Genomic DNA, 20,283 nt, shown 5'->3' on the forward strand with positions numbered 1-20,283 from the left:
CATCTCTGAAATGTGAGCCTGCATCACAGTGCAATGATGGAGAAGTTGAAGGCTAAAGGTCTTTCACAGCCATAATCAAGAGGTCCTATGTCCAAAATACTGTAGGCAGTACATTAAGAGGGAAATTTGTGTATCTGAAATTGAAACAATAGAGACCAGTTTGTATCTGAAAAGGAACAGAAGTTGCTTTCTGAGAGGGTGTGAGAGCCCTGAATTCACAGAGTTCAGATATTCCTGCTAAATGATGAATAGTGGAGGAACTCTTTGAAGAAATGAGAACATATCCTTTGTAGATTCTCAAACCTATCAAGAGCTCACTTAGAGGAAGGTGGAGTTTGCAACACAGGCCCCTGATTTTTCTTTTCTCTTCTTCCCCCCCCCCAAAATGCAAGTGGAATGCAGTGTATTAGGTGACATTTCATTCATATTTGTGCCATTTTTTACAACCAGGAGTATAGGAGTTATGCAATTAATTAAAAATCATTACTGGAATCTGGCAGACTGCACCCCAGAAAGCCATAAATCACAAACCATGTAGGCCTTAGTGAGCTAGGTAAAGAGAAACAAAGAAAAACCCCAGCACCTTATAAAACTTTTTAAGTGTGTCAATATTTTGGAAAGAATGTGTTTGAAAAGATCTGTTAAAAATATTTTCAGCAAATTTGCGATGCAAGTAATGGCTCATTTGTTACATAGGATTGTAAAAATAGCAAAAGATCACTTTTCAGTGCTCAGTTTTTTAATTTTTGAATGGGAAATTTCACCTCCAAGTTGAAAGCCATTCCAAACGTGACTGAAATGGTCCATGTTTAAAAAAACTTTCACAGCATTCATGCCTTGAGAGACTGTTTTGTGGTGTTTTGCTCTTTATTTTCCAGCAGAGCAAGTTAATGGTGAAAAGCTCTCACAGTAAAGTATAACAGAGCAGCTTCCTATTCAAAATCTTCCAGAACCCATGATGGCAGCCACGATTTTTGGGGTAGTTTTCAACAGAAGTTCCCCATATTCTTTGCGTACTTAATGAACTTCTTGCTTGTCTTCAGAAGGTTTGATTCCAGTGGGCATTCCTGGGTAAGCTGCAAAGTAATCCCAGACCATGCTGTTTTGTGCTTGGAGAAGATGAAGACACACTTTTTGGTTTCTAGGATATGTGGAGATGTTTCTTTCCTTCATTCTCTTGGCAAGAAGAGAGCACTTGCTCCCCAGGTGGAAAGGGTAATCACCTTCCTCTGTGCTTGAATCAGCAAGCAATTGGATCAGTTTCTGTGGGCCTTTTCAACACATGCTTATAAAGGGAAAGGAAGGAAATCTTCCATGTGTTTCCATGAAAAATACACTGTGTCTTCTAACCCTAACCCTAATCCTCCCAAAGCTCTCACAATGGAGCAATCTCCACGTGACCATGGTAACATGTGAAGTAAACCACCTTTTTTCCCCTTGGTTCCACTCCTCAAGTGAAGAGGCAGGGACCTAACTGCACCTCCACACCTGGCATGCTTCTCTCCCTCAAATGGACACCTTTGCTTCTCCTTGGCTTCTCCTTAGCCCTCTGGAAGCTTCCTCTTGTTCTTCAAGCATTGGCCTCTTCTCCCTTTGGCTGCATTGGTCCCTCAAGGTAAGTTCCTGCTGGGAGATCAAGGACAGTTCTTCTAGGGTCTCTGACCCTTTTCTCCTGGCTGCTCCACATCTCCTAACAGGGACCCCCTTTAGTGTCAAGCCTGGTGCCTCTATACATGAGGAGTATAGCTGCCCAAGGCAAACATCTGATACACACTTCTAGACAAGGTCACGGGTAATGGAGCATGTGCAAGGCTAATGTGACCTCAGAGCACTTTAAAAGGCCGTATTCTTTCCTTCTATGCCAATGGCAGCACTATTACAGGCAATTTGGCAGGAAGTATATGGCAATTAATTGAGCAGCAATTTTAGCCATTGTAACGCTCTATTGTGAGGGTATTTATGGCAAAAGGAGTGATGTCTCTTGGGCTGCAGGTAAATGTGATTCCTGGTGCTGGAGTCAGTCTGACCAAGGAGAAGTCAATAATAACAGGGCGTTCTAGTAGAGAAATAGGCTTTGTAAGAATGAGTAACAGCATATACGTAATATTATATGTAATGCTATGCATATGTGTTGGTGTTTCTTGATTTTTTTTTTTTAATAAGAAGCAGTCCAGTTCAAGCCTTGACAGACAGAAGCTAAGTGGTGTTGATTTCAGCTGCTAATGTTGCTAAAGGCTGCTCGGGCTGGAAATGTCTGACACTTCCGCTTCTGTGCCTTGGTCACTGCATCTGAAAGTGGCTATTCATGTGGGTGGTATGAAGAGTAATACTTCTGGGAAGGACTAAGGAAGGGAGCATCCCCTTTTGCTGTGCTGGGCAGCCCTGAACCTCAGGGCTCCTTTGGTGTCATGGGATTTGTTCAGCTGTCAGTGCTTGTGCCTCTCCAGTCAGGTTGCAAACCTGGGAAGGGGGAAACAGACGCACCACAGCAAACGATGAGCGTTATGCATTATCCTCATTTTGTTGGGAGGGCTCAGCAGTTCAAGTGCTCTGAGGGAGTAATTGAAGTGCCAAGCACAAAGAGCTAACTTGTCATGGCACTCGGGAGAGGAATGAAAATATAAATGGGAGAAGGGAGTTCACTGTGTGAACTGTGTGGGAGAATGGCAGTGGCTGAAATTTCAGCCTGCTTGAGAAATTGCCTCTCTTCTATTACTGTCTCAGCTAGAGGTTTTGTGGGGGTGCAGCAGCTAACTTTCGAGCTTGATGAGGTTTACAGAAGCACAAAAGGGAGTTTTCCTTGTTCCTGCCATGACATCTGTGGGGAGGGAGTGTGGGAGGTTTTGCTCCCATGGGACATAGGAAGTTTCCTGCTGCCTCCAGGGACCTCTTTACTTCTCAGAGGTCCCTCCCTCAGCATGCAAGGGTAGAGGCTGCTCCCAGTGTAGCCTCCTAAACTCTGGGATTCATGATTTTGAGGTCAAACCCACTTTTCTCCATACCTTTCTCTGGTGATGGGAGTTCACAGGGCACTATAGTGCCTGGCACTTCACTTAACTTTCCTGCTGGTGGAATACACAAAGTGGTAAGTTATTCATCTTTTGAATGTGATCTTAATCCTAAATCCTTGCTAATCCTTGTATCCATAGCACAAAACCATACAAACGACAAGATGTGTGGAGCTTCAGCTCATTAGGAAGAGGCAATTATGTAGCCAACTGCAGCACTGGGCAATGGCAAGTGAAACTCAGATGTTTAATTTGGTGTGGAAAAAAAATGAGGTTCAGAACTTGTATTGCCTAGTTCCCAAATTTATAAGCATGCCAGATATATCAGGGTACTGCTAGAATGAATGACTTCTGGTTTTAGCCAGAATATACAGTCTGTGTTAGTACAGCCCTCATATTTCCAGTCCTGGGTCGTTTTCAAGTGGAAAAAGGGAGACTTTTAAGATAAGTTGTAAAAATCATAGCAGGAAGGTGAGGAAATTGTATGATCTCTTCTGGCTTTCCTAAACCAGCCAGTGCCAGATGGATCCAGGCTATGGGTATAATCTAATTCGCATACTCCTGTTTCCTTCTACAGAATTTCTCCATATCACAAAATATTTCCGTAAGGCGAATGGCTGTACAGGATTAGGTGGGTAAGATTAAGCACAGTAGAAAGGCAAAGAAAAGCTTGCTACATTCAAAGATTTTTCATGATATCAGAAGGCTTTCCCTATCCCTTCACTTCGTATAACTGACGGATGTAGCCTATCTGGAAAATGGACATGCTTACGCTGCTATATAGAGTGGGTTTTGAGTGAGTCCTAAAACATTTTAACTTATTCATCAATTGACTATGTTGTCATTGCTACATAAAACTACTCAGCATAGAACATCTATTACTGGGGCTCCTATTGAAACATTGCCCTTGTTATGCAGCACTATTTAACTTTGTCTCTTTGAAATGAAATGCAAAATGTTTTTTATCTTGCAGGAAAAGACAGATTTGCTCTCAGACTTGTGAAACACAGGTAGATGAATCTGGAAAGATTCGTTCAGTTCTCACCAGTAAGGCTTCATTTCTCCTTCAGCTGCACTGGAAAGTAACACAGTCTGGTGCCATACAAAGAGTGAAATGCATGCGACCTTCCCCCAGGCACTTCCCATTTTCGTGGCTTGGACAAGCACCCTTGAGGACTACATGGGAAAAGGTCGAGGTTTGGATTTTTTTCCTTTTTCCCTTTTTCTTTTTCCCTTTCCTTTCTCCCCGCCCCAAAATGTAGGTTATTAGAAACTCCCAGCTCCTCCAGTTTAGGAGCAGGGGCTTTGGGAAGCCCAGTCCTCAGGAGAGATTCCTCCACTCCCCTTCCCGTCGCGGTGCCCGGTCCGGAGCCGGCGCCGCCGCTTCCCGGAGCGGTCCCGGCCGCCGTCGCTGGGTGCCAGTGCAGCCCGCGCCTGCCTCTCCCTTGCTGTCTGCGGCTTCTTCGTACTCGCATTTTCCCTCTGCTCCTTTTCCTCTCACTTTTCTTCTCCTCCCTTCCCTCCGTGTAAGTGCCAGGACAGTGCTGCCGGCCCAGCCGTGCTGCTCCTGCCCGCCTCTGCGGTGGAGGCTGCGGGCTGTCCCGGCCGGCAGTGCCTGAGCGGGTTAAAGCGGAGGCGAGGCAGCGCAAACAGTGCGAACAGTGAAGACGCTGAGCCAGAGCTTCCTCTACCGAACTTTTTGGCTGTCTCCGACTCGGGCTCTTCGCTGTGTCTTTGACCTGGAAATCGCGGGGAGGGAAGCGGGGCTGGCAGCAAGAAGGGAAGACGCTGCTCCTGCGGACATCAGCGGAGTGGATGCTCTCTTCCACATCGGGGTGTTTTTCCCAGCCTTGCAAAGCACGGTCAGTGCTGACAGGCTATGCTCTCCGGCTGGATGCAGGAGGGAAAGATGGTTGCTCTGCAATTCGCATGAGTTGGCCCTTCCTGCAGAGCTCCTGGGACTGGAAACGGCAAAGACCTTTAAGATAACCAAGTCCAACCGTTACCCCAGGATTGCCAAGACCACCACTAAACCATACCACTGAGGGCATATAAGACCCAAAGGTAAGAAAATCTTTCATAAGGCACATTAATCACAAAATCAAGAAGAAAATCTTAGACCATGACTATTTGTGGGTATGCAAGTACCCCATTTTAAGTTTACATATAATGAACACATTCTGTCTCTCCCCTAGTATGCTGAAGTTGAAAACCAGTTTAAGAACACACTACAAAATGTTCAGATGAAACTGATTATCAGTAGACAGACAGGTCAAAGCATCCAAAATGCCAAAGATAATAAGCTGATCTTGTTTTCTTACCTGGAGCAGTGCTGAAGTACTGTTTATGGCAATGGTCCCCGATAACACGGAAAGAACAGACAGCATGCCCAGCTTCAAGCTGTCATAAGGAGTGTGAAGAGCAGATTCAGAGTGCCTAAAGAGTAGCAGGAGAAAAGATCCAGAGGGAAGGAAGTCCCATGAGCCATCTGTATTCAAAAGTTTGGTTGCACTTGGCTATGAAAAGTTTTGAGAGTCAAAATAGACTCTACTGAAATTAAAATCAGGAGTCAGGTCCTGAAGCATCTGTTTCAATAGCAGACCTAGGACATGGCTTGCAGAAAAAGGACAGCGGGTTTCAGATGCTAGGAAACACCAATTCTAAGTCATTTCTTACTTAAAAATCAGTTGCAAAAAAGTTATCAGTTCTCACTGATCAAATATTGGTAAAGATGATAAGACAGTTCTCCAGTCTTAGAGACATGCATGATTACAAAGTTTGTTTACCTCCAAAATTGTTCTTCTGGAAAGAATCCTGCAACTAATTGCAAATTTCCCTAACAAATTATAGCCTAAAAGAATGCATCAACCTGAATGTTTTCTCTGCTCCACGTATGTGGTGTCTTGTTGGCCAGCAACTTTAAATCTTGGATTGCAAGTCTCTTCACAGCCTTCCTGGGGTCATTCTTCAAGTACTGCAACAAAAGCTGGATCTGCAACAAAGTAAATTCACTGTTTGAGAGAGATGCTACTAGAGGGAAGGTCTTTTTAAAGGTACGTGTGATGGAATTTTGAGCATACACAGCCAAAACTAACTCACCATATCTGCCCGATGGCTCACCACATGGAAAAGCCACTGCTTAGGCTGCAATGCCACAGCAAGCTAAGACAGTCTGACAGCTGATTTCTACCATGCTGCTCTGCTTGTTCAAACATCCTTCTCTATCTTCTCTCACCCTGCACACCTGAGAAGCCTCGAAAGCTGTTTTGACACTCTCAGAGCTACCATAAAGGATCTCCAAGAAGTTCAGTAAAACCCTTATACTGTTGTGATTATACTACTAGCAACTACTGAAGCTTATCTGGGTGGCTGCATGATCTGCAGTTAACAGACATCAACACAGACACCTTCTATGTGGTTGCCAAACCCTAACCCTAACCCAAACACCCCAAACCCCTACCCACCCCCTCTGAAGCCTTGATCTCTTATTAAATGACACTTAACTGCATGTCCCTTGTGGTGTTCTTTTCCTGAAACTTCACAGAGATGGAAAGATGGAATAGCCAGCACATGAAAAAGCACGAAGATGCTGGCCATGCTTTTGCTTTCCATCCCCACAGTGGCTTATCACTTTTAAGCAGCAGTGGCTGTTCTGTTACAGAAATACAGCCTTAATCACCAGTCTTACCTCATAGAGGTAATAAATCGCCACTCTTTACTCATTAAGAAAACCCCGAACGCCTAGGGAGTGTTCTAATGTTGTTTCAGTTGGCTTAGATTCCATACTATTGAAAGCATCCTCTGAAATATAGAAATCAGCCACATCAAAAAAGAAGTTTCAGACAGATCAATGTTACTAGTTTAACAGTAACAGACATCAGCCTTTCATAGCTGTGCAAGATGGAAAGAAAGCAATGACTTTCGCGACTACAAGGACTAGCTAGTCTCAAACGTCACTGTGCTCAGACTCGCTACGTAAATCGTGGCCACAAAGCACATTACCAGAACATAAAAGTATTGTATTTTTCTATCACAATCTTGTTTGTAGTCCTAAATTACAGCAACAGATTCAACCTCCTCAGAGTTCTTCAAGAAATATTTTCAAACACATTCCCTGCTATTAAAATATGCCTTCACTTGCATGTAAGGAAGGCAAAACACACGCACCCAGGACCTGAGAGGATGCACAGTAGTGAGAGGTGAGGCCTGGGTTCTACAGGTAAAGCTGACATATTTTCAGAGCAGGCCAGGGTTGATGTTAAGGTCCTGCTTGATTTCAACCTCAATTGTTTTAAAGAAAGACCTGTAGAGAAGGGTTCCTGTGTTTGACTGGGTTATCTGGAAATAGGACCAGAGAGGGCAAAAAACATGATAGCAGCAGCAGTTTTCAGGGTGTTCTTTCTCTATAGCACATAGAAGCAACCATCCCACCATATCTGTGCATTTATTTTTCAGCATCAGCTAGAATCTGAGGTCTTTTAAATGTGCTTTAAGTTGAAAGACATAATTAGGAAGAATTACCTGCTTAGGAATGTCAACCAAAGAAGAAGCAGCAAGCAGAGTAAAGGTGTGCAGAGTAACAATGACCATCTTGGTGGAGGGATATGATGTTACCAGCTGCTGGAGCAGCTGCCGGGAGCTGGAGGCTAGGCTAGCATCATGATGCATGTGCTGTAGAATAGGGATCAACTTCAGTAAGTCCACAGGTGTGGCCAAACCTGCAACAGGGAAGAGAAACAGGTAGTGTTAGTCCTTTGTACTGGCTTTCAGCAGTACTGAGGCACAGGTATGTCTGCATTGCTACCACTGCTGACTGCAGTACCAAGCACTTCCACAGCTCTTGGAGAAGACTGCTTCATTGTAGGTAAGACACACATCTGGTGTCCTCAACGTAAAGAGGACATGGAGCTGTTGGAGCAAGTGCAGAGGAGGCCACGGGGATGAGCACAGCCTGCAGCACTTCCCATAAATGACAGGCTGAGAACACTGGGGCTCTTCAGCCTCGGGAGGAAAAGCCACATGGAGACCTCAGAGCAGCTTCCAGTGTCTGAAGGGAGCTACAAGGATTTCTCAGGGACTGCAGCAACAGGTCAAGGGGTGATGGGTTTAAACATAAACAGGTGAAGTTCAGGTTAGATCTAAGGCAGAAGCTGTTCCCTGGGAGGGTGCTGAGGCGCTGGCACAGGGTGCCCAGAGAAGCCGTGGCTGCCCCATCCCTGGCAGTGCTCAAGGCCAGGTTGGACATAGGGGATTGGAGCAGCTGCTCCAGGGAAAGGGGTCCCTGCCCGTGGCCCGGGTTGGAGCCGGAGGAGCTTTAAGGTCCTTTCCAACCCACACCATTCAATGATTCTGTGATTAACTCACCTGAAGCAACCTGTTATAGGCTATGCAAGTTTATTCATCATGCTATAGATGAGCTTTCACTCTTTACCAAACAGGTGTTTTGAGAACTTAAGATTTAAAGAGGAGGTACAAGCCAGGCGCTAGATTAATGGTTAGCTAATTTAACTTAAAACCAGGAAATATTTGAGAATGAGGGCTACAGCATTTAATATTTATATAAGGATAATAAGGAACTCTCACAGAAATTAGGTTTTCCCTTTTATCACTCAATGTAACACATGTACCTTGTCTCATCTCGCTGATTTTATTACATACGCCAGCAGCAAAATCCCTGTAGAGAAAAGACAAAGTATCAGGTGAGATAAATACAAGAGGGAAATCACTGAAAAATAAAACCATTTTTGAACTACCAAACACTGTGCTTTAGCAATAAAAGCTTTCACAAGAGAGAGCTTGCCAAGATCCCATTCTTTCAGAAACCCTGCACATGATCAAATGCGGGCTTCCAAGAACATGTCAAAGTGACAAGCAGCGCTACGTTTCATTCCAGAACAGGATTTATGTAAAATACTCCTTGATTAAAGCTGCTGCTCCGTTTTGCATTCCCATATTTATGAGCTTTCCACTACCATTTTAGAAAAAAAGAAGTATCTGTTAAACCTGTGCTCAGATTTCTTCATAATGTTCCATACAAGCAAACATTTTGATAAAAATTACATGGTTGGCACTACCAAAGGTTTGTGAATGCCAGTGCTAACGGGGTTTCCATTCTCTGTGATACGAAAAACTGGAAACAAAAATAACATCTTACTTTGATTGTGCAGAAAAATTGGCAGCAGCAAATATTGCAGCTTCAACTTCCACATTATCATGGGAATCCAAACTTTGACGAATACTGTGATGTGCATTCTTCCTTTCTGGAATGACAGACGCCATGCTGCCCAACATCCTACAGGAAGAGATGACAGCAAAATCAGGAAGAACAGTGATCATGAAGAAATGCCAGATAAAAACAAACAGAAACAGAGAAAGGCTGGTTAAAAGCCTATTTTGATAGAAAAATATGTTTCTTTCTGTAATAGATGTGGATGAGCACAAACAGAATCATAGAACCAACCAGGTAAGATCATCAAGTCCAGGTTCATTAATGTCATTACATACCGAAGGGTAATGGCCCGAGCAACTGGATCATTGCTGTGAATGACGGAGAAGACTCTTTTGACGAACTCATCCACATTTAGGATCTTCTCTTAAGTGCTTCTCACTCTGCTGAGTAACTTTCAGCACACAGAGCCTCAGGAAGTTGTTTCTGTTAGGAGGCACACACATTCCTTTATCAGGTTGTTCTATATTAAATATTCAAGCACTTTCAAGATGAAAGTATCATAAAAACCAAAACAACCTCCCAAGAGTAAATTAAAGCAAGAAAAGATCTGTACTTTAGAGACATATTTGACTAAGAGAACAACAAAGAGACTATAGCCACACTATGGTGTTTGTCTTCTAGTATGGTAGGGTCAGATTCAGGCCCAGTTTCAGGGAAATTCACTCAGTGACACCAATGAGGAGAGCATAAGCAAATAATAAAATCATAGAATGGGCTAGGCTGGAAGGGACCTTAAGCTCATCCAGCTCCAACCCCTGCCATGGGCAGGAATCCCTTCCACTGGAGCAGGTTGCTCCAAGCCCCCGTGTCCAACCTGGCCTTGAGCACTGCCAGGGATGGGGCAGCCACAGCTGCTCTGGGCACCCTGTGCCAGCGCCTCAGCACCCTCACAGGGAACAGCTTCTGCCTTAGATCTAACCTAAACTTGCCCTGTTTCAGTCTGAACCCAACACCCCTTGTCCTGTGGCTGCAGTCCCTGATGCAGACCCCTCTCCTTGTAGCCCCTTTCTGATACCAGATACCTATTTTGGGCACACTTAGGGAAACAAATCTGATAAAAAACCATGTCCAGAAAAGCCTAAGCACAGCTTGTGCTCAGTGTAGCAGTATAATCACAAACGTACAAAAAACCTCACATGTGCCCAAGCTGCTGTGCAGCACCACTCCAAGACACACTACACTGCTATGGATAACTGACTGAGGCTACTTACCCGACTCAGAACACATCAGCCAACTTTAGGAAAGCTGAATTAATGAGAATGGGGAACGGGTATTTCTGGAAGAGCCTGGGAAAACGAACGACGGCTTCGCACTGCTCTCCGAGCTTCCCATACCTGAGACCTAAACGAGACACCAACAACCACTGCGGACACCGACACTGCTTCCCGGCCATGCCCTCTCCACCCCCCGCTGGCGGTACAAAAGCGAGCTCCCGTCAGCTGAGGACCGCGGGCCGCGACAACACCGCCCCTCAGGCGGTGGAAGCCGAGGACCATAACGGCAACATTACAAGGCAGGCACTGCCATGGCCGCTCGGCCTCACCTTTGTCGACTTCCATGAGAGCAGAGTTCGCGTCCAGCTCCTGCTCCCCATAGCCCGCATCGGACAGGAACGACTTGGCGCTGGCAGCCATACCGACCGCTTCAGCTCGGACGGGACACCTGCGCATGCTCCGCTCAACCACACCGCCTCAGCGAACGCGCAATACGCACGCGCAGCCGCCGCACGGAGCCGCCACTACGCAAGCGCAGTAGGCAGTACGCAGCCGCCGTACGGAGCCGCGGTACGCAACCGCCGTACGCAGGCGCCGTACAGAGCCGCCGTACGGAGCCGCCATTATGCACGCGCAGTAGGCAGTACGGAGCCGCCGTACGCAAACGCCGTACGGAGCCGCCGTAAGCAAACGCCGTACGGAGCCGCCATTACGCACGCGCACTAGGCAGTACGGAGCCGCCGTACGAAGCCGCAAATATGCACGCGTAGTAGGCAGTACGCACCCGCCGTACGGAGCCGCCATTATGCACGCGTAGTAGGCAGTACGGAGCCGCCGTACGGAGCCGCCGTACTTAGCCGCCGTACGGAGCCGCCATTACGCACGCGCAGTAGGCAGTACGGAGCCGCCGTACGCAAACGCCGTACGGAGCCGCGGTACGCAGCCGGCGTACGCAGGCGCCGTACTGAGCCGCCGTACGGAGCCGCCATTACGCACGCGCAGTAGGCAGTACGGAGCCGCCGTACGCAAACGCCGTACGGAGCTGCCGTACGGAGCCGCCGTACGGAGCTGCCGTACGGAGCCGCCGTACGCAAACGCCGTACGGAGCCGCGGTACGCAGCCGCCTTACGCAGGCGCCGTACTGAGCCGCCGTACGGAGCCGACATTACGCACCCGCAGTAGGCAGTACGGAGCCGCGGTACGCAAACGCCGTACAGAGCCGCCGTACGTAAACGCCGTACCCTCATTTTGGCCCCCGCATGCGCAGTAGCAATTTCGGCCAGCGCATGCGCAGTAGCAATTTTAGCCAGCGCATGCCCAGTAGCAATTTCGGCCGGCGCATGCGCAGTGGCAATTTAGGCTCGCGCATGCGCAGTAGCAATCTTAGCCGGCGCATGCGCAGTAGCAATTTTAGACGGCGCATGCGCAGTAGCAATTTTGCCCCGCGCATGCGCAGTAGCAATTTTGGCTCGCGCATGCGCAGTAGCAATTTCTCCCCGCGCATGCGCAGTAGCGATTTTGGCTGGCGCATGCGCAGTAGCACGTGACAAGCTTGTAGCCACGGCCAGAGCCGGGCGGGACTAAGAGTGATTGACAAGGGCGGCAGCCAATCAGTGGGGAGAGGCGCAGCTGTCGGAGAGGGGCGTGGCTAGCAGCTTGTCACGTGCGCAGCAGCCAATCAGAGGAGTGGGGGGGGCGCCGTCGGAGCCGGTCGGTACTAAGAGTGATTGACAAGCGCCTCAGCCAATCAGAGGAGTGGGGGGGCGCAGAGAAACAAACATAGACAGCGAGTGCTACAACCCAGGTACCTGAAAGGTCGAGCAAGCCCTGCTGTGCCCAGAGACAAGACTTCTCCCAGCCCAGCCAGAATACACTGGCTGCGAGAATCACGTGGATTTTATGAGTAATGAGTTTATATTTACACACACAAATGAAATTTCTCTTTGAAAACAGCACCTGAAAGAGCCCTTTTCTCTACAGACACCAGCTTGCAAATTAAGAGTATATTCAAGGCCAGCTTGGATGGGGCTTGGAGCAACTTGCTCTAGTGGAAGGTGTCCCTGCCTGTAGCAGGGGGTTTGGAACCGGAAGGAACTCTGATTTGTACACACTGTAGTGTTTCCTCAGCTAATTTATGGTCCTTTAAGGCTGTTCACTCGTCCCAGAGCCCAGCTCCCAGATACAAAATATCCAGTAACTGCTCCCACATGGAAGGTGCCAGAACTGAAAGCTGCTGCTGGGCTCTCCTGGGTTTGCCCGAAGAGAGCTCATTTTGTTTGGGAGCATTTCAGGGCTGACCACCAAATCCCACAGACCGCAACTACACATCTAGGAAATACATACTTAAAGATACTGTTTTTACCAAGCTGATTCTGTGTAAAGTCTTCAGAAGTCAGGGCAAAAAGAACTGCAAAGTGTACTCATGCTTTTAATATGTGTTTTTTATTGCAGTAACTTCTAAATTATCCACAAATTTCATGTCTGTCAAACACCTAATCTAGTAAAGGAGAAATCAGTATGGATAGCTCATGATAGTTCAGGAAGCTCAAAACCTGCTGAGGCCAGTGGGAAGATGCTCACAGACTCTGATGTAATTTAAGTACAGCTGGAACAAGCTTAAGCAGCTTCAGTGACCTCAAGCCTTAGAGTCCACCTTCACAACGCTTCTACAGGAGAATGATTAAACATGAATTAACTTGTTATTTAGAAGAAAAAGGCCACTGGACAACAAAAGATAAACCAACCAAACTAAGATATATATAAAGCAACACAGTTCCTATTTTTTGACCTTTAAAAAGAAAGCGACAGCACCTTGGCCTTAGCAAGGCACATCTTCACTGACTAAAGCACTGGCTCCCTGAGCTGGAAAATCACACATTCCTGCAGGTCTTACAAATTCTGTTCTTCTTCAATAATCCTAAAATTAAACAACTGTTGTGTTGTGTTCACAGTTAATGTTCATAACGTCAGGAAGGTGCCTCCAGAGCCAGGTTGTCCAAGGCTTTTTTATTCTCCTGTTTCTCTGGGTTGGTGCTAAGTAGGCACAAACAGGCACAGTTCAACAGTCTAGATCCTGGCAGGGTTAGAGGGGTAAGGACTATGGGAGGTGCTCCTGTAGAGATAAGCACCTATTATTTTAAGCAAGCTTCCTTTTCAGAATCTCATGATTCAGTATCACACTTCTTTAGTTTCTTACTTTTCTGTTTGACGTTTTTCAGCGCATCTTGCAGTTTCTTAACTCTAGGTGTCAGGAAAGCAAAGCTCTCCCCGAAGCTGCAGTTCCAGTGCTCCCTGCAGATATTCTCAAACTCAACACAACACTGCAGTATCTTCTCCAGCTCTGCCCGAACAATCTCCTGCTCCTCCAGCTCCGCACGCAGCACCTGCCCTGCGCACACCTCAGCCCTGTACTGCTCCTGCAGCTGATGGATCTCATCCTGAAGCGCCTGGACCTGCTCTTTGCTGTAGGGATACTGCTTGTGGACCTTGTCCTCGGGAAGGAGCACGTTCTTCGGGATGTTTAGCACCAGCTGCAGAAGCATTTCTTCCATTTTACCGAAGAGCTCATTGAAGTTCTCCGTCAGGAAGAGAAGGAACTTCTCGGTGCCTCTCCGGATGTGGAGGGGGCTGATGCCGCACTCGGGAAGCTCCTCCAGCTTCTTTAGGATGACGGTCTCAACCTGCAGCATCGCGTCGAAGATGCAATCCTGGCACGCCGTGTAGAGCCGTTGGATGAACGTCTGCGGCGTGAAACCGAAGAACTGCGCTTCGTAGGTCATGGGATTGATCGCCATGGCGGGGAAGACCCTAGCTCCGGTCCCGGGACAAACGGGCCCTGCTGTAGACGGAAAGGCTGAACTCGGAGCTGACGGGAAGCCGGTTCCCAGCGCAGCCGCAGCCTACCCGAGGCGCCGGTGCCGCCGGTACCGCCGCAGCCACTCACCTACCGGACACCCATTCCCCTCACCGATTCCCGCCGTGTTTAAGCTTCCTCAGGAGGACCGCCCCGCCGCAACCAATCAGTGACCGCGAGGAGCATCGCGCTGCCCAATCACCAAGGGCTCCAGCTCTCGGGGGCGGGGAAAGCAAGAGGAGCACCAATGAGAACGAAAGGGCGCTGCCGGAGCCGATTGGCTCTGCCGGGGGTTGACTGGGCCTGTGCGCGCAGGCGCAGAGGCGCGGCGGAAGGGGTGTGGGGAGCGCTAAAATGGCGTACCAGACCTTCCGGCAGGAGTACCTGCAGGTGCCGCCCGTGACCCGGGCCTACACCACGGCTTGTGTCCTCACCACCGCCGCCGTGGTGAGTCCGCGTCCTCGGGGGCCGCCCGCAGAGCCGGCGGGGCACGGAGGGTGCGCGGGAGTGGGGCTCACCGGGGAGCAGGGGTTACTCAGGCACCTCCATCCAGGGCTCGGTCCTTTAGGGCTCTCTGAGGAGGGAACTCCCTGCAGGCAGCGCTGTCAGCCCTTCCGGAGAGCTGGGAAGGTGCAAAGCACCGGTAAATAATAGCAACGGGAGCGGGGTGAGGGGGTTTGCGGGGCTCGCTTTTGCTAACAGGGAACTTGTTGGTCTCTTTTGGCACAGAAGAAGGGGGTTACTTGGGTGTATATAACTTGGTGTGTTGATTCCATCATATGTTCTCTTCCTTTTCAGCAATTAGAACTAATCACACCTTTTCAGCTGTACTTCAACCCTGAACTAATATTTAAGCACTTTCAAGTAAGTGTTTTCTGAAGTATGTGGCGTTTTTAAAGTACACTGTTGAGTTTGAGAGTACCTGGCCTCTCAAAATTGAGTGTGGCACATGGATGCGGGTTTTCACTCTAGCTAATGAAGCTAGAGTGCAGATCACTGTTTCTTAGCATAAGTCTGAGATTCATGGACTGTAAAGGAGACTTCAGTTACATTGTTACCTGATTTTCTAGTTAGGCTATCATGTTTAAACTCTTTCTATTTTGCCTTATTTCCAGGTATGGAGGTTAATCACCAACTACTTATTCTTTGGACCAGTTGGCTTTAATTTTCTATTTAACATGATCTTTTTGTATCCTTCATGAAGTTTTCTTGCTTTCCTTAGAAAGCACAACTCCAGAGTGCAGGCACATTGCTATATGTGCATGTAGGCAAAGGTCCTGTTCTGCTCCACAATGAAGCTCCTGGGAGTTCAGCGATGATGACTTCACTGATGTCAGGAATGGGCAGCAATAGGATCTCTTTCATAAGTTGTCAAGAATCTTGCCATTTGTATGTGTGGTGCTAAGACTTTGCTGTACAAACATGATCTTTTGGGTTGGTTCTGACGTACAGGAGAAAATCCCAAGTCGCCTTTTTTCCCTCTCCTGGGTCACCCTCTCTGCTGAGGTATCCAGAAAGAGCCAAACGATGGAGTAAATTGATAAAAACATCTAAGCTCAGGTAGAATTGAATCCTTTTCTACTTGGGTCTTTCTTCGAACTCATTTGCAATCAGATTTTCCTGAGCTGTGGCTTCAGATACCGTTACTGCCGAATGCTTGAAGAAGGCTCTTTTCGAGGTCGGACGGCAGATTTTGTGTTTATGTTCCTTTTTGGAGGACTCTTAATGACTGTATCCTTTTATTCCAAACTGCTTTAGTAAAGCTAAAGATACATGAATGAGAACTGAAACCATGTTACTTGGGTCTTTAATCTTAGATGATAACATATTTTGTTTGTAGGACAAGGAATAACAGCATTTGTTGAAGTACTTTTGAATCCTGGGCAACTGTTGCTCTTAAATACAGGGCTGGTCTTTTAGGCTCTTTACTGCTTGACAAGATCAAGAAAATGAGCTGATGGATGAAAGGATGCTCAGTTTATCTCAAAGCAATGCTGGTGGTTTAGTGATTCCATGCTAAATTATGTTAAAGAGATTATTCCAGCTGTAGGTATGCTGAATCATGCTATAGGTGTTGAATTTGATCTCCAGTAGATTTGATTTACTTGAATATGGAAAGCAGAGTTAGCAATTGTATGGAAAACACAGGATTATGAGTTGTGATGTGAAATGCTTCTGGTACTTGACCTCCCAGCGAGTTGGTGAACTGTTTTCTTTAACAACCCATTGCAGCTTTTTGGCCTGTTTGTGAACTTGGTTTTCTTGGGCCAGGCATTCACGATAATGCTCGTGTACGTGTGGAGCCGCAGGAATCCCTATGTCCGTATGAACTTTTTTGGTCTTCTCATCTTTCAAGCCCCATTTCTACCCTGGGTATTGATGGGCTTTTCACTGCTGCTGGGGAACTCCATCATTGTGGATCTCCTGGGTAAGCAATTGCAAGAATCACAAGGATCTGTTTCTGCCAGTGTTCTGCATGAAACAACATGTGGAAAAACCCAAGGGCTAAATGTCTTCTATTTAGTACCAGTTCTATATACCAGGTTTTTCTGATTTCTAAACATCACAGCATATTTTGGGCTGTAACAAGGATGGAAAAAGCTTCTCATGGTTTAGCTTCTTATTGCTTGTAATTAGCCCAGTTATGTAAGTTGACTGTGGGCATCGGACTATTGAAGTAAAATAGCTTATATTACTATATTTATCAACTAATAAAGCCATAACATCAGTATGATTAATAATGGCAGACAGTTTTCCTATGTTTTGCAGTGTGAATTAAGCATTTCATCTTATGTCAGTATGCTTTATTCTCTCTCTTATATTTTCTGTGAAAGAATCAACTTGTGGGCTTTGTTTTGTTTTTTTTTTCCTAAAAATTCTAGTGAATCATTTGAAAGTTGTAAAAAAAGTGTTGAAAAATCACCATTTGACTTCTCTTTGCATGCTAGGCATTGCTGTTGGGCATATATATTTTTTCTTAGAGGATGTCTTTCCCAATCAGCCTGGTGGTGGGAAGCTTTTGAGAACACCGTCTGTCCTGTAAGTACTGGTTGTAAAGCTGAAGACATGTGAATGAGAACTGAAACAGATGTAGAAATGCTTGTGTGGAAAACTGTCTACAATTCAGTACAGCAGTTTCTGGTAAATCAGGCAGCTTGAGGCAGAACTGTGCTGTGCCTGTACTTGCTTTTTCATTTAACTCGTGTTGTCAAGCAAGGGAGAAGGATGTCAGAGATATGGAAATGGAAGCTGTTCTTCAGAACAGGGGCTAAAGGGTAGCCTTTGATTTCTTGGTTAACACTTGTTAGTCTTTGCCTGTTGGTGGCACCAAAGATGCATGTCTGAGTCCTGCTGTGTATGAACAGTGACTGAGGTGTTAAATCATAGAATAGTTAAGGTTGGAAAGGATCTTAAGGTCTTCTAGTTCCAACCCCCCTGCCATGAGCACTAAACCATATCACCCAAGGCTTCATCCAACCTGGCCTTGAACACTGCCAGGGATGGAGCATTCACAACCTCCCTGGGCAACCCATTCCAGTGCCTCAGCACCCCAACAGTAAAGAATTTCTTCCTTATATCCAATCTAAACCTCTGCTGTTGAAGTTTGAAGCCATTACCCCTTGTCCTATCACTACAGTCCCTAATGAATAGGCCCTCCCCAGCATCCCTATAGCCCCCCTTCAGACACTGGAAGGCTGCTCTGAGGTCTCCATGCAGCTTCTCTTCTCCAGGCTGAACAGCCCCAACTTTCTCAGCCTGTCTTCATATGGGAGGTGCTCCAGTCCCCTGATCATCCTCATGGCCCTCCTCTGGACTTGTTCCAACAGTTCCATGTCCTTTTTAAGTTGAGGGCACCAGAACTGCAATAATAAATATAATAGGTCTAATGTTTTTTCTTCCATCAGTCATCCTTATTTCACAGTCTGGTGGAGAACTTCAATGTTCATGGTACTGAGTGCTACTCCTGCTACTTCTGCTCAGTTCCCTCTTGTGGAGAGGGCTGTGATCATGGATATAAGGAAAAATTTCTTTACCCAAAATTAGTTTCAGCTGAATCTTGTCAGTCTTGGTTGATCTAGGCACATAATTCCAGACCTTCTTCCCGGGGGGTCTAATTGGAGAGCAAGTGTGACTTGGGTACAAATGACATATGCTTTGGTGACCTGTTTCTGAGGGGAGGATGCTGTTACAAGTGCAGAATTTGAACAGTCTTGGTCTTATTGTGACATATGCATTCTAAAGGGGGTAAATCTCTTTTCTGTTTTCCAGCAAAGCAATATTTGATACACCAGAAGATGATCCTAATTACAATCTTTTGCCAGAAGATCGACCAGGAGGATTTGCATGGGGAGAAGGTCAGCGCCTTGGAGGCTAATAAGTGTCTGTGCCAAAACACATTGAGAACTGGGAGAGACTGACCTGAGCAAAGATCCATACTGGGGACTTTTCATTCCCCATCGCAGAAAGGACACTTTTTGACAGCTCTATGGTTTTGAATACAAGCACTTTATGCAGTCTGGTCCAAGACACTTCCAGACTACCACTTCCTGTCTTTCCCAGTGAGGGAATTTATTGTGCTGGTAATGAAAATACTAATGCAGTGGAGCCAAAAACCTAAAACTGGAAACCATTTCCTGTCAGCTTCAGTTAACAAGGCCATGAGTACTTGTTTGAAGTGATTTCTAAAGTGGTTTGTTTTTTTTTCCCCAAGTTATTTGATACAGGAATCTATATGGGAAACTTCACAGGAGACAAACCCAACTTTTGGGGGTTTAAACTCATTTTTTATTCTTGGATAAAAGTAGAAGATGGTTGAAAGTGTAAGTTCCTATTTCAATGGCACAAGTTTTTTTAGTCTGAGGTGCTATTGTCTCCAGTCATGTTTGAATGGTAAGAAGTACAACATGCAGCATAATGCAGGTGTTTCACTTTGCCAGCTGGTTTTCTGGAATGTGCCTCAATGTGGATACACTTGCCAGACTGAGACTGCATTTTGATGGCTTTGCCCCCCAAGAGTGTGCGTTCAGATTTGAGTCTAACTGGTTTAAATAAGTAGTTCTACAAAATCCACCTCCCTACACATGCACACTCCTAATGGTTATTAAATGGCTTGGAGCTCTAGGGAAGAAAACTTGTCTGGAGTCAGAACTGCTCAAATATCTCAGATGATGAGGTGAATAAGATGTGTGGATCCTTTTGGTTACTCCTTTGTAAAATCCTATAGTTTTGACGCAGTTGGCTAAAAGCAGAAGTAGGGAAAAGCAGGTCCCTGAAGAAACAGCATTAATGCAAGCCTTTTCCACAAGTATGTCTTGGAACTGCTAGGAAGCAGAATTGTCTGCTCAAGATGTTTAGTTTGTGAGCTGAAGTTTCTTATGGGATGATTGAGTGTCCAGCACAGGTCAGTGACACTGAACAGGATTTAGCTTGAAGTGATGTTATTATAAATACCTAGATGAGGAGCCACGTAAGGAATTAGGAGCATGGTTCAGCTTGACTTGTTCAGTCACTCCTAAGATGCTATGGACTTCTACTGGTGTAGCTCTTTATTGATATATTGTAACAGATAAAAAGAGAGATTGTTGAAACTGCATCTTCCTCCTATATGTGAGAGGATGGGCTCAGCCCTGATACCCGGTTTTCATCTTGTTTAGTCTCAGATACTGCTGCTGTTAAAAATCAGCTGCAGGTTTTTAACTTGTTTGTAATCCAGGAGATGAATGTGTTGGGATCTCAGGAAGAAATGCTTTGTCCACAAGCAGTGTATTAGATTCTGATAAACAAAATCAGTGAATCTGTTTGTATCTGCATTTTATCTGTTAAGGGTTATAAAAACTTAAGGGAGATTTCTATTTTTTTTCTACAATAGACTAAATCTTACTCTCCAGGAGTACTAAAAACGCTTTGGGCAATGTTGCTTTACGAGTTGGATCAAAACCTTTTTTTTACTTTGGTGTTTAAGAGCTGGTGAGATATAAG

General features: G+C 46.1%; 3 protein-coding genes and 1 long non-coding RNA gene across 11 annotated transcripts; 2 read left to right on the forward strand and 2 right to left on the reverse strand.

The window, feature by feature from the left end:
* Nucleotides 1-850: 850 nt before the first annotated feature.
* LOC117436880 (integrator complex subunit 7-like) lies at nt 851-11,643 on the reverse strand. Of its 5 annotated transcripts, none has more exons than XR_004550213.1 (9): nt 10,781-10,955; nt 10,449-10,578; nt 9,513-9,660; nt 9,163-9,300; nt 8,636-8,682; nt 7,530-7,726; nt 5,878-6,000; nt 5,330-5,444; nt 851-4,969 (listed from the first exon to the last, which is right to left on the reverse strand). XR_004550213.1 is itself a non-coding variant. In XM_034068824.1 (7 exons), the coding sequence occupies exons 4-7, from the start codon at nt 9,297-9,299 to the stop codon at nt 5,860-5,862; spliced, it is 522 nt and encodes a 173-aa protein (XP_033924715.1). In that variant the 5' UTR covers nt 9,300; nt 9,513-9,660; nt 10,449-10,578; nt 11,625-11,643; the 3' UTR covers nt 5,451-5,859. The 5 variants fall into 5 exon arrangements, 3 of the variants coding, with proteins under 3 accessions (XP_033924715.1, XP_033924713.1, XP_033924714.1); XR_004550212.1 differs by having other exon boundaries at nt 851-4,986; nt 10,781-10,954; XM_034068824.1 differs by lacking the exons at nt 851-4,969; nt 5,330-5,444; nt 10,781-10,955 and adding an exon at nt 11,625-11,643 and having other exon boundaries at nt 5,451-6,000.
* LOC117436881 (uncharacterized) lies at nt 4,360-6,516 on the forward strand. The gene is made up of 2 exons (XR_004550214.1): nt 4,360-5,072; nt 5,859-6,516. It is a non-coding gene; the product is annotated as an uncharacterized lncRNA (long non-coding RNA).
* A 1,231-nt stretch (nt 11,644-12,874) lies between the features above and the next one.
* Nucleotides 12,875-14,460, reverse strand: MIS12 (MIS12 kinetochore complex component). Of its 4 annotated transcripts, none has more exons than XM_031055121.1 (2): nt 14,419-14,460; nt 12,875-14,289 (listed from the first exon to the last, which is right to left on the reverse strand). In XM_031055121.1, the coding sequence occupies exon 2, from the start codon at nt 14,243-14,245 to the stop codon at nt 13,613-13,615; it is 633 nt and encodes a 210-aa protein (XP_030910981.1). In that variant the 5' UTR covers nt 14,246-14,289; nt 14,419-14,460; the 3' UTR covers nt 12,875-13,612. The 4 variants fall into 4 exon arrangements, with proteins under 4 accessions (XP_030910981.1, XP_030910982.1, XP_005141443.1 ...); XM_031055122.1 differs by having other exon boundaries at nt 14,399-14,455; XM_005141386.2 differs by having other exon boundaries at nt 12,875-14,286; nt 14,395-14,453.
* Nucleotides 14,461-14,639: 179 nt separating this feature from the next.
* Nucleotides 14,640-20,098, forward strand: DERL2 (derlin 2). Its single transcript, XM_005141373.3, has 7 exons — nt 14,640-14,751; nt 15,103-15,168; nt 15,420-15,493; nt 15,942-16,035; nt 16,537-16,732; nt 17,253-17,343; nt 18,574-20,098. Exons 1-7 carry the CDS (start codon nt 14,659-14,661, stop codon nt 18,677-18,679), a joined length of 720 nt encoding a protein of 239 aa, XP_005141430.1. The 5' UTR covers nt 14,640-14,658; the 3' UTR covers nt 18,680-20,098.
* Nucleotides 20,099-20,283: the final 185 nt, after the last annotated feature.

This window comes from Melopsittacus undulatus, chromosome 13 (genome assembly GCF_012275295.1).
Source record: "Melopsittacus undulatus isolate bMelUnd1 chromosome 13, bMelUnd1.mat.Z, whole genome shotgun sequence".
NCBI classification, from domain to species: Eukaryota; Metazoa; Chordata; class Aves; order Psittaciformes; family Psittaculidae; genus Melopsittacus; species Melopsittacus undulatus.